At 36.8% G+C, this 13,236-nt stretch overlaps 2 protein-coding genes across 2 annotated transcripts; both read right to left on the reverse strand.

Annotated features, from left to right (window-relative positions):
- Nucleotides 1-1,873: 1,873 nt before the first annotated feature.
- On the reverse strand, nt 1,874-3,356 carry LOC113291680. The gene is made up of 4 exons (XM_026541182.1): nt 2,922-3,356; nt 2,309-2,826; nt 2,059-2,212; nt 1,874-1,960 (listed from the first exon to the last, which is right to left on the reverse strand). Exons 1-4 carry the CDS (start codon nt 3,354-3,356, stop codon nt 1,874-1,876), a joined length of 1,194 nt encoding a protein of 397 aa, XP_026396967.1.
- Nucleotides 3,357-4,633: 1,277 nt separating this feature from the next.
- LOC113286321 (protein MOTHER of FT and TFL1-like) lies at nt 4,634-6,392 on the reverse strand. The gene is made up of 4 exons (XM_026534977.1): nt 6,026-6,392; nt 5,861-5,922; nt 5,586-5,626; nt 4,634-5,041 (listed from the first exon to the last, which is right to left on the reverse strand). Exons 1-4 carry the CDS (start codon nt 6,275-6,277, stop codon nt 4,752-4,754), a joined length of 645 nt encoding a protein of 214 aa, XP_026390762.1. The 5' UTR covers nt 6,278-6,392; the 3' UTR covers nt 4,634-4,751.
- Between the last annotated feature and the right edge of the window lie 6,844 nt (nt 6,393-13,236).

A 13,236-nucleotide genomic window follows, 5' to 3' on the forward strand; every position in this document is an offset into this window, starting at 1 on the left:
AGTTCATAACTAATATAACCAATAAGCAGTGACATGGTTCTTAAGAGTCTCCTCGTCCATCACCAACCGTCCGCTCTTTACCTTCTTAGATGTATCTGCAAATGCTTCCTTCAACCTTACCATCTTGAATTTCTTCACAATCTTCTTCGAAGCTCCATTTTCTTCCTTTGGATTATACTCATATCCACGTTTAGGTTCCTTCACGGAACGTCTAAACTCACATTGGGCTTTTCTTGGATCCCATCCTAGACACTTTAGAGTCAATGCCTCAGGAGCTTCATAACTCATCGATTGGTTGTAGCCTTCTCGAAGACATTTACCTTCCACTTGTAGGCCGGTGATTCTTATGCAATCTTCGGGAGTAATTGCAATCTCTCCAAATGGAAGATGCATGGTATATTTCTCCGGATAATACCTCTCTAGAAATGCAAAAACGATAACAGTGTCAAAGTCCTTATGTGCCAACTCAAGGGCTCTCCATAACACGCATGATTTAACCTTGTTCTGAAACTCTTGACACTCTTTCTAAAGATCCCATTTGGAAGCCTTTTGATGACGAATATGACGAATTGCATCATTATCATCCTACAAAAATAACATCACACTATTAATACTTAACGAAACATATGTTTACAACATCTTAAACTTGTTTTACTAGTTAAGAATGAACTTAAGAATACCTTTGTCGCATAGATCTTCGCAGCCCATGAGTGTTTTTAGCCAAACAATGTTGCCCCTCCATCAATTGGAGTATCATAAGTTGGTCTCACTGGTGACAAACACAAATCATCAGGGGGAATGTGTGAATATCTAGGACCCGGAGGATTCGGATTTCTTTTCTGTTCAACGAGAACACTTTGTAAATCTTGTATCTCTTCGTGTGATTCCTCCTCTTCTTCATCTTCTTCCTATTCCTCATCTCCCTCCTCTCCCTTATCTGCATCCCCTTCTTCCTCTTCCTTTTCCTCTTGTCCTTCTTATTCCAACTGCTTTGCTTCTACATCTTCAACTTCATCTTCAACTTGTTCTCTTTGTTCTTCAACCTCTTCATTTCTAGTGGCTTCATTTCCTTGCTCTTCTTGAATAGCATGATCAATTACATTCTCCATCACCTCTTTATTAACACCTTGGATTGCAATACTAGCATTTTTAGCATTTATAGTACCACGGTTTCGGAAATCCAAATGTATTTCTTCCCGCAAAATTATGAGTTTGAAAACGTGAAGAAGGGGGGTGCCCCTAATCCAAATGTTGGGCGCCTTTAGAAGCTAGGGATTCCAGGGGTGCCCTTATCCAAATGATGGGTACCTTTATCAATTTTTCTTGGGTGCCTTTAGCGATTTTTCTGGGGCGTTTTCTGCACTTTTTCGGGGTTCCTCCGGAACATTTCCGGTACACTTCCGGGGTACTTCCGGTATGCTATCAACGGAGCCCCGAATGCCGCATTTTTAGCCAATTTCTCCACAAAACTTTATTTTTCCAAAAACACCTATAAATGAATAAAACACCATAATAAGTACAAAAATGGGAACTAATACTATATACAATTGGGCTATATTAGACACATAAATGCGTCTATCAGAACCTGCAACTCGAAAAAAAAAAAATTCTCCATTTTTGGTTCCATTTGGACACAAGAAAGTTGTCTTAGTACTCTCCTTGGATTATAGATTGCGTAGCCGTTAGGATACCAAATAGGTCTGTAGTAACCTGAGACGACTGATTAACCTTGCATTTCGTCTTCAGGTACCTCTTCATCATCGGGTAACTTTTATGGGTGAAACACCACATTGTTGACCGTCAAATTATCCAATTTCTTCCTCAACGAAGCAAACTGCTCTTCTTTAGACTTCTTTTTTGCATCCAAAAACACTCATTTTCCTGTTGTAGGTTGGTCATAGGGATAAGGTTTCTTTTCCATAGCCAATTTAAGTGAAGGGAAGTGGTCGTAGATCCAAACCTATGCGAAAAACTAAAAATATTAAACACATAAATGAAATTAAATTGGAAACAGAAAATCTTAGCGAATAAGAGTTAAGTAACAATGTAGAAGGTCACCTGAATAAGAGTTAAGTAACCTCCAATTTGAGTTGTCTTAATTCTCGACCCTTTGCTCATCTCTCCTAAAACAAATGAAAGCACCCCAGTGGCCCAAGAGTAGTTGTTTATCACATTGAGGTCCTCCAAAAGCTGTAGATAATGAGCATCCACTCTATTTCCAGAAGTGTCGGGAAAAATAATAGTTCATAACTAATATAACCAATAAGCAGTGACATGGTTCTTAAGAGTCTCCTCGTCCATCACCAACCGTCCACTCTTTACCTTCTTAGATGTATCTGCAAATGCTTCCTTCAACCTCACTAGCTTGAATTTCTTCACAATCTTCTTCGAAGCTCCATTTTCTTCCTTTGGATTATACTCATATCCACGTTTAGGTTCCTTCACGGAACGTATAAACTCACATTGGGCCTTTCTTGGATCCCATCCTAGACACTTTAGAGTCAATGCCTCAAGAACTTCATAACTTATCGATTGGTTGTAGCATTCTCGAAGACATTTACCTTCCACTGGTAGGCCGGTGATTCTCATGCAATCATCGGGAGTAATTTCCATCTCTCCAAATGGAAGATGCATGGTATATTTCTCCGGATAATACCTCTCTAGAAATGCAGAAACGACAACAGTGTCAAAGTCCTTATGTGCCAACTCAAGGGCTCTCCATAACACGCATGATTTAACCTTGTTCTGAAACTCTTGACACTCATTCGAAAGATCCCATTTTGAAGCCTTTTGATGACGAATAGGACGAATTGCATCATTATGATCCTACAAAAATAACATCACACTATTAATATTTAACGAAACATATATCTACAACATCTTAAACTTGTTTTACTAGTTAAGAATGAACTTAAGAATACCTTTGTCGCATAGATCTTCGCAGCCCATGAGTGTTTATAGCCAAACAATGTTTCCCCTCCATCAATTGGAGTATCATAAGTTGGTCTCACTTGTGACAAACACAAATCATCAGGGGGAATGTGTGAATATCTAGGACCCGGCGGATTCGGCTTTCTTTTCTCTTCAACGGGAACAATTTGTAAATCTTGTATCTCTTCGTCTGATTCTTCCTCTTCCTCCTCTTCTTCATCTTCTTCCTCTTCCTCATCTCCCTCCTTTCCCTCCTCTCCCTTATCTGCATCCCCTTCTTCCTCTTCCTTTTCCTCTTGTCCTTCTTCTTCCAACTGCTCTGCTTCTACGTCTTCAACTTGTTCTCTTTGTTCTTCAACCTCTTCATTTCTAGTGGCTTCATTTCCTTGCTCTTCTTGAATAGCATGATCAATTACATTCTCCATCACCTCTTTATTAACACCTTGGATTGCAATACTGCATTTTTAGCATTTATAATACCACGGTTTCGGAAATCCAAATATATTCTACCACGAGGGGTGAGAGTTCTCAAATCTTCATCTAGATGGGGTTAGATCTCTTTCCTTTCTTCATAATGAATGAAAACCACAATATTAGCTAAACATAATATTTTTTTATCAAATAAATCAATAACATTGGACTAATCAAACACAAGTTGTAAATAGATTAAATTTCGGCAAGCTTACATGAGTTGTGAAATAACCGATCTAACAGTTCGGTTATCAATCATGAGTTGCGAAGTAACCGAACTACATATTTGATGTTAACAGACCATAGTTCGGTTACCAATTAGAAATTGCGGGCTAACCGAAATATGCTATACCAAAGTTCGGTTACCTGTATAATTTATTGACTACACCGAACTCAAATTTTCCATATTAAAAAGAAGTTCGGTTAGGCATTTCTAGGATTTTGTTTTGCGATCTAACCGAAGTACATAGTTCGGTTACCTAAAAAATTTATAGTTTGCCAAAATGTTCTTGATTTAGGAAAATTGCGAGCTAACCATGCTATACCAAAGTTCGGTTACCTATATAATTTATCGACTACACGAACTCAGAGTTCCCATATAAAAGAAAAAGTTCGGTCAGGAATATGACTTTTGTTTTGCGAGGTAACAAAACTACCTAGTTCGGTTACTTAGGATTTTTCTAATTCGCCGAAGTGTTCTTGATTTGGGGAGTTCGGCTAAGAAAATCTAGGTTTTTTAAAATTTCTCCAAACCGAACTATCTACTGTAACTACCAGTTTTAATGAATTTAAGGATTGATTTGTTCAACAAAAAACGCATTAAAAGGAATTGGTATGAAGGAAATTACCCGTGGAATCTTTGGATTCTGTTTGGTATGAAGGAAATTACCCGTGGAATCTTTGGATTCTGCTCGGAACGCAAGATTCCAGGATTCTGCTCGGAAGGCATTGTTATAGATTTGATTAATCTACGTTGAAATTTTTTCGAATCGACGATCACTGACGAAGAAGTTCCGTCATGGAAGAATAGAAGAAGAAGAAGTTCCGTTATTTGATTCATTTCAGTTTTATTAGGATATCTATTTAGAGTTTATATTTAGATTATTACGATTATTAGGATAAGTTAATAGGAAGAGGGAGATTAGTCTCCTCTAATTATTAGGAGACCCCTTAAGAGTTTAGGGTGGACATTCCTATCTAACAGTAGTCCCCCCATTTTGGGGTAGTCCCAAAAAAAAATGGTTCTATAATAATAATAATAATAAGGTACTTGATATTGTTGATATTATCTAATGAAAATGTACAACTTGATACTTCAATAAAAGGGACCACATAAATGAAATAACATATTAACGTCTCTTGGATGCTGGTTCTTTCTGAGCGTAAAAGAATACTGCGGCAGAAGGAAGATCAAATCCATTCTGAGCTGCGAAATTGCGAGTGTTAAAATGAGCGCGAGAAGGCAAGTCGGTCTCTCCATCCTCATGGCCAGCGTTCCCAACCATAAGTGCATCTCCCCTAGTGCTCATCAGAACCGGCCCTCCAAATACCATTGGACCTTTCTGCTGAAACAGAGTGAACACGTACCTGTGGATACCAATTGGTTGGCGAGGTTCCATGTAGGGTACCACTTCTCTTCCTGCATCCAATCTTTCGTTAATACATCTCCAACAGAATATTCAAATTAAAATAGCCACTGTTGGCTTATTGCTTTTGATTTGACTCACCTCTACTTCTGACCAGGGACAGACCCAAGAAGTTCTAATTTTTTTTCTCAGCCTGGGCTAATAGCCTTGGCCCAATATAGCATTTCAATTTTTAGGTAGTTGGGCTGTGACGATTACCTGTGATAAAGTCCAGGTTAGCCCAGCTGTGGGTCCGTCAGTGCTTCTGACGTTTTCAGTGAGAAGTTATTTAGTATTACCACAACGTCATCTTTTAATGCTTTTATTTGCAAAACCAGATTAAAAAAATGTCATTATTTGCGCGATGTTATCTCAAGATTCTCAACTAATGCATGCAAAGAAACCATATATAATTAATTATAAAAAATGCTTTATCCCTCTTTTATCACCTAATCTCTGAATCCACTATTATTCGGTATTTTATGATTATAAATCATGCACCAGTTGACGTTTCTTAATTCTAACAAAGTAATGCATTGCAGGATATTAAAAACAAACCTCTTGTAGAATCACATCCTCCGGGAATATCAACAACAACCCTACAATTAAAAAAAAATCATAGGGAATATCCAGTTAATTAGGTGATCAATGCCAAAAAAAAGTCACTCAAAACTCAAAAAGAATACAGATACAAAGTAGTTTAAAGAAATAAAGTACATATTCGTTGCATGTTAATGAGATGAATAAAAACAGTAATATTTTTCTTTTGATCGATCAACATATTCAGGTTATTATCATCACCCAAAAAATTTATTTTTATTCAAATAACTTACCAGTGGAGCCACTCTTTCATGCTAGGTTCACTTGGAGTTGGTGCATCTGGATCACTCATCACCTAATACAATATTGCATGCAAATATATTACAATACGAATAAAACAGTACTACAATTTTAAGTTTAACCACAGTAACTAATTCAAATGTAAAAAAGTTGCTTACAAGTGTGTAAAGGTTGGTGGATGCAGAACGATGAAATTCATAAAAATGATTGCCTTGAGCTTGATGAGATTGATGTTGATTATTGGTAAAAACAGTAGGCTTACCAGAAACAACACAAGGTTTAAGCTTACAGCCATTAGTAATTTTCAAGGAACCATAATAAACAGAAAGTTCAACACTTGGAGTAAACATGTCAACCACATCGCCTATCACTTTCCCTACTGCAAGTGATTGTACTGACCTTGCCATCATCTGTACATATATATATTGACCAGAGTAAACTAAAACTAGTGTTCTGAAGAAAAGAAATAGAGCTAGCTAATAAGTTTTCAGTTTTTAGTTTTTGTGGGGTGAAGAATGAGGTCTTTGTAGGGAAGAATGGAGTTTGGAAAGAGAGTGAAAGAGTAAGAAAGATTTGTACAAGTAGGATGGGATCATCTACATATGAAGGACACGTCTCGTTAATCCATAGAGATACGACACGTTTGCTTTGGTGATCCTTCAGTTCACCTTTAAGACACGTGTTTGACAAACTATGAAAACTACGAAAACTCTGTAGATTCATTTGCATGTCCATTTTGGATTTGCTTTTTAGTTTTTGTTTCTGGTGTTTTTTTCATAAAAAAAAAGCTTTTTACTTCCATCTGAGGTTTTCTTTTTGGTCACACTATGGTGGGTTGCTTGCACTGACACGCTTGCATAATTTTAAATTAAAGGAACCATTTCATTATTTGATCTTACATCTAGAACTCAATAAAGAACCATCTTAATTAGTTGATTCTTCTTACTTATCCAAAAGGTGCTCTTTTACTGATTTAAAAGATCAAACCAACCTTCATACAAAATCAAATCTGCGAGAACTTATAAATTAACAAAGAAAACCAATCATACAGATATATATGGAGGCAGACCAATGAAGTATGTAGAGATAATTATAGGTTTTGTAAAGCGTTTTGTGTTTGAGAATATACATACCACAACCGCCTACCTTGGATGGAGTCATGGAGGCCTGGACACATACTAGCTAGCCATGTGTGTTTTGTGTTGTTCCCCTCGTCTGCTTGTTTTGGGAAACATTCTAGATGTGTATAACCTAATTAAACAATAAAAAGGTGTGTAAACACTAAATCACTTTTAGAGGCTTTTTTTGAAACATCCTAATTAACCAACGAAAAACTTGTAATTAGCTGGGCCCTTCCCACCATGGTCATGCAAAGCAGGCAAAGGACAAGACTACGAGACTGTTGCAAATGCACGATGTCAAATAGTATCACATCGCCTAGGTCAACCTAAGTTTCATGGCTAATAAGTTTTTGACAATCTTAATCTTGCAAACCGATTTTAAACCCGTTTTCGAGGTTAATTAGGCTCGAGGATTCCTAACATGGTATCAGAGCCAGGTCCCTCTCAATGTTACCATGTATCCATGGTTTCCGTACCACTCTTTATCTGTCTGTGTGTATCCATGGTTTCCGTACCACTCCGTTCGTGGCTTCTGTGCCATTCCGTCTATGCAGCCCTAGTCGTTGAGCGGAGATGTCAAATAGTATCACATCGCGTAGGGTAAACTAAGTTCCATAACTAATAAGTCCTGGACAATTCTAACCTTGCAAGCCGGTTTTAAGCCTATTTTCGAGTTAGGCGTGAGGATGCCTAAAGCAGGAATAGATATTTGGCAAATATATAAGGAAAATCAACAACTAAAAAGCATAAAAAGATTAATGGAGTGAACTGCTTGCTGCTCCATAAAATAAGGTTAATTATGCTCGTCTTTTCTTCCTTTCAACAACTTTTGACCAGTGATTGAGTATTTTAGTCCGTCCATCCAAGACAATAATGCTGGGAGCTAATTTTTAATTATCTATCTACATGGCATAGTTCTTGTTTCCAGAAGATTTGTAAAATCAACCCCCTGCATATAATATTCAAATTAAATCAAATCTGATTTAATACTTTTCGTTTTTACCAAAAATAAAGGGTAATATAAGAAAAAAAAATAGGTATTTATAATTAAATATAATCTTCATAATCAAAAAGTCTCGGTTTCTCCGTTCATATAACTCGGCGGAAAAACACGACAGATACGGAAAATGGAATATGAAAGGGCCATGCATTTAACATAATCCTGTCCCGGTAGACTAGAACAACGGCTGCCATGATGGGATGGCCGATTGAAAAAGAATCTGGAGATAGGTCAGTATGCGTCTATTTTCGTCCCGTTAAAAAATGATATTTTTATATTGTTTCAGGAAAGTGATATTTTTTGCTCCGTTTCAGAAAAGTGATATTTTCGCCATGTTTCAGAAAAAGTTATACTTTCATTCCGTTTCAGAAAAAAGACATTTCATCTTGTTTCAGAAAAAGTGATACTTTTGCTCCATTTCAAAAAAATGATACTTTCGCTATGTTTTAAAAAAAGTGATATTTTCTCATTGTTTCAGAAAAAGTGATATTTTCGCCTTGTTTCAGAAAATCGATACTTTCGCTCCGTTTCAGAAAAGCGATACTTTCTCTCTGTTTCATAAAAAATGATACTTTCGCTATGTTTCAGAAAAGCGATACTTTCTCTCCGTTTCAGAAAAAGTGATACTTTCGCTATGTTTCAGAAAAATGATACATTCGCATTGTTTTAGAAAAAGTGATACTTTCGCTCCGTTCCAGAAAAACTGATACTTTCGCCTTGTTTCAGAAAAAGTTATACTTTCGCCTTGTTTCAAGGTTGAAATTCTATGAGCATATGTCCCATACCATAATACTCATAAAATTCCACGAGGATCCCAATTTCCAAAAATAAATAAATATAAGAGTCGGGCAGTCGAATATAGCTAGTTGATAACCCAATACTTTATACGGCCAGTTGCCGATTCTAATAATTTATATGGCAAATTGTCAAAAATGGGATATGACCAGTTACCAACCCAATACTTTATACAGTCGTTGCCGTTTCTAACAATTTATATGATTAGTTGCCAAAAATGGAATATGGCCAATCGCCAACCTAAATATATGGATAACGGATGTTGAGTTTTCTTCGGAATAACCTACCGAAAAAGGAAGCCATCCCTTTCAAAATTTCGATGGTGCCCAAAGAAAACGTTCTTTTTATAACTGAATTCCAAAGTACCGTGGGAATGAGCCTAAGAGTACGAGCAGTGTAGACAAAATTACCTCGCGTTTTTAGGGACCATTCGAAAGGATTTAGGGGCCAATAATAAAACAAAAAAGATCACTCAAAGGGAAAATGTAGTCAGCCCTTATCTCGCGTAATTCGTAATGGCGAAATTACCCTTATATATTCGGAGGATATGATAACATTGTTATCCTCCGATTGCAATCGGAAGCCAAAATATTTCCCAGACTTCCGATTGTAGTCGGTGCAGTATTAGAATGATTTGTGTTTCATTTTTCCCATTTTTTTTTCATTTTTGAGTTGTTAGAGTTATAGAGAAGAAGGTGAAGGAAAAAAAGAGAAAACCCATTTTATCACTACAAAAATGGATGGATATGAAGAAGAAGGTGAGAAATGAAGAACACGACTACATTCGGAAGTAAATAAGCATGAATATCCCCGAATCTGGATAAATAACCGAAAACCCTAGAATTTTTTTTTCTCGATTCGACGAATTAAAGCGAAATAAACCCCAAAAATGATAGATTCTTACCTAATTGGGGCCATTTGAAGTTGACGAAGTGTTTGACTATCGGAATCGCCACCACCGACTACATTGCCGGGTACGCGTTCTTATACAGTTGGAATGAGTAGAATTTTTTGATTTGGTTTTTATACAGTTTTACCAGAAGGGCATTTATGTAACTTCAATATCATGTAGGGTACCCCTTATCTAGAGTTTTTGGCTGGGTATAAATTGATGGCCCCTAAATCCTTTCGGGTGGCCCCTAAAAACGCGAGGCAAAATTATAGGTTTTCTATCAAGTGTTATGTGTCTGATAAATAAATTATTGATAATATACGACAGCTGCTCATGTCGAATGGAGGCTTGCCCACATGCTAAGCTAGCCATGTGTCTTTTGTTGTTCCCACGAGTATGTCCTACACTAAACTCCTCACGTACCAGCCTGAAGTGCAGTACTACTGTTGTCATAGGACATTTCATTTGGTTACTCTGGTTTTTCTCACCCATTATGCACATGCCACTCCCTGCATGCAACTCTCTCAAATTAAAATTTAATAAATTCATTTTCAGTAGTAAAGGTAGATCTCGGGTATTAGATTTATTCTCCATTCCATTCTAATGCTGTGACGCAGTTGCACTGAACTTGCAAATGAGGAACTCCACAATATTCTGAGTGACGCCATTGGAGCCTGAAATTAGTTCAATTTTGGGAAGCCTATTTTCTAAATGCGGTTTTTATGGTCGCGGAGTAATGGTATATTTTCCGGTGCAACTTTCCGTCTGCTCATACTCATAGCCGGCACAATACAAATACAAATACATCTACGAGTAAAACCCGTTGGGTGCAATAATAAAAAAACAATGAAAAATCAAATAAACAAAAGTCATTGATATTTAGCTCCTTTATAGTGGAAGTGATTGCTTTGACGAAGCGAACAAGCTCTCGTATTTCCGCAACAGCAACAGGGCAAAACTTTGGAAAACAGAGTGAGTCGCGTGTTCAACACGCTGTCCTTAAGACATTAGCGCCCGGCTACACTCAAGAGTGATGTTATAGCCCTCACAGAACGGATATCTCCAGGATAAAACACCCTATTGCACCTACTACTAGCATATGTAGTAGATGCTCAACTTGAGCTTGGCAACTCCGAAAAAACATTAAGGAAAATTGCGAATGCTAAAGCAATACAAAATATTTTCCCTCAGGGATCTCTCTAAAATATAGAGAAACCCCTTTCCCATGTTTTCCCTTAGGGGTCCCTCTAAAATATAGAACAACCCCTTTTTTTCATACATTTTACAAAAGTAGTGAATTTGTTTATATAATTGACAAATTCAACTTAAGAAGAGCTCATCCCCTATGTGGGACTAAAAATCTTACTAATAAGTTTTTCATTCATAAAAGAAACACTAAATAAAAATCTTTAAAAAGTGTTTTTATTAATCGTTTTTCCAACAATCCCTACATGAATGAAAACTCAATAAAACGTGAAAAACACAGATAGATCTTGGTAAATCAACAACCCAATCTCACGACCCGAACTGACTGAAAAGACAGATAGATCGTGCATGTTGAAGTCATACTAGCCATTTCAACGTCCTCTCCTTCACACAACAGTGTGTTGATCCCAGGGTCATACTATGGATTGCATAAATCATAATAGTATAGAGAGCTTTCATCTTTAGTTTCTCACAAGTGAGACTAAAGGTTTCTTTCACCAAAGTGAAAAATCATGAACTAGTGAACCCTTAGTGACCCTTAGGTCCTAAGAACTAGTAATACCAAGACCATAAAAACAACATAAAACTCATTTTCTCAAAATGAATTAAAAATAAATAAAAACGAAAAACAGGAAATACCACTATAGGCAGAGGTGTCCATGAGGTCTTGAACATTTGCTTAGTGAGAGATTACCGGAACAACTTGCTAGACAGTGAACGCGATGTCTTGAACTGCTAGCGTTTGGTGTAATCCGCGATAGTAACCACGCATGATATCTCCAAGGTTTCTGCCAAGCTCGTGCCGTTGTGTCCGTTTTGGCCCTGGACGTCCTGTTTCTCAGAATGCTCTAGAGAATCAGCTCATATTCTCATAGGAAGCGACCCACTTCCTCATTCAGATAGGAGAATTCCATAAAGAGTGTTTACTGCTACACCCCACTTCAATCTTAAATTGAAACTATAAAACTCATTAAGACTTATTAAAAAGTCATCCTCCACATGCAGTCACACTGTCACGTCTACACCATAGGGAAGGGAGAGAGAATGAAAATCTCTGATAGTGTTTACCTTTACCCACCACAAATTAGTTTCTCATTCAAAACCTTGATCATGGGATCTCCAGTCAGCAAGGTTGAGTATCCTTCATGGTAAGTTTAATATATGAGCTTAAGCCCCAACCCCCTCGATGCATTTTTAACTATCTCTTTGTTCAAACCTTTCGTCAAAGGTTGCGCGAAATTCTTCTTGGACTTTAGCCAATCAATGGAAATAACTCCGATTGAGATTAGTTATTTCTTATCTTTAACTATTATAGCTTGGCTAACACAATGTATAGATATAGCTGGCACAGGCCTATGCCAAAGAGGAATGTCTTCTAAAAAGCATCTTAGGCACTCGCCCCCTCTCGTGCTTTATCTAATGCAATACTTTCAGATTCCATAACGAATTGAGCAATATATGTATGTCTGAAAAGCTTCCAAAAACAAACCCTCTTGCTAGAGTGAAAACATATTCACTTGTAGACTTAGACTCCTCTGAGTCAACTATCCAGTTTGCATCACAAAGTCCCTCAAGGACAACAAGATACCTTTCATAAATAAAACAAAAGGTAATAGAGTATTTTAGGTACCATAATACTCTTACTAAGCGCATCCCAATGCTGTTGTTTTGGACTACAAGTATATATACTTAACTTACTCACAATATAGGCAATGTCTGGACTCTTACAGTTCATTAAATTCATCATCCATCCTATAACTCTTGAGTATCCAAGTTAAGATATTCCATTACCCTTATTTTTCTTGAGACTACAATAATAATTGTACGAAGTACAAGCAGGCTTACAATCAGACTGATTGTATATCTTAAGCACAACTCAACATAATGATAATGACTAAAACTATATGTTTGATTATCTTCTAATCCTTATCCCTAAGATTACATCAAAAGGGCCCAAGTCTTTCAAGTCAATGTTGTCATTCTGTGCATGATTTTTAGTGGAATTAGTCAATCTATGTTTTATATCAAGCATATCATCAACATATAAGCATACAATCACACATGCATCCTTAACAAGTTACTTGTAAATATACTTGTCAGATTCATTAATTTAGATCCACTATTTATTATCACATGATTAAATTTTCCATGTCACTATTTACGTGCTTATTTGAAAACCATACAAAGATTTTTCAACTTACAAACTTTGTCTTCATAACCTTTCACTACAAATCTTCAGGTCGATCTATGTATATTTATTTATCTAATTCATGGTTTTAGAAAAAACTATCTTAACATCCATCTGATGTATCTCAAAGTTCTTTATGGCAGTAATAACAATTAGCATCTCAACGG

Source organism: Papaver somniferum, chromosome 6 (assembly GCF_003573695.1).
Source record: "Papaver somniferum cultivar HN1 chromosome 6, ASM357369v1, whole genome shotgun sequence".
Classification (NCBI taxonomy): Eukaryota; Viridiplantae; Streptophyta; class Magnoliopsida; order Ranunculales; family Papaveraceae; genus Papaver; species Papaver somniferum.

Excerpts from the sequence above, each read along its gene's own strand:
- LOC113291680 (XM_026541182.1), bottom strand. The coding sequence starts at position 3,356 with ATGGAGAATGTAATTGATCATGCTATTCAAGAAGAGCAAGGAAATGAA. Across the intron at positions 2,827-2,921 it reads CGAAGATCTATGCGACAAAG|GATCATAATGATGCAATTCG; the intron begins GTATTCTTAAGT and ends TTATTTTTGTAG. Across the intron at positions 2,213-2,308 it reads AAGAAGGTAAAGAGTGGACG|AGTGGATGCTCATTATCTAC; the intron begins GTTGGTGATGGA and ends TTCTGGAAATAG.
- LOC113286321 (XM_026534977.1), bottom strand. The coding sequence starts at position 6,277 with ATGATGGCAAGGTCAGTACAATCACTTGCAGTAGGGAAAGTGATAGGC. Across the intron at positions 5,627-5,860 it reads ATGAAAGAGTGGCTCCACTG|GGTTGTTGTTGATATTCCCG; the intron begins GTAAGTTATTTG and ends TTTTAATTGTAG. Across the intron at positions 5,042-5,585 it reads AGGATGTGATTCTACAAGAG|GAAGAGAAGTGGTACCCTAC; the intron begins GTTTGTTTTTAA and ends GATTGGATGCAG.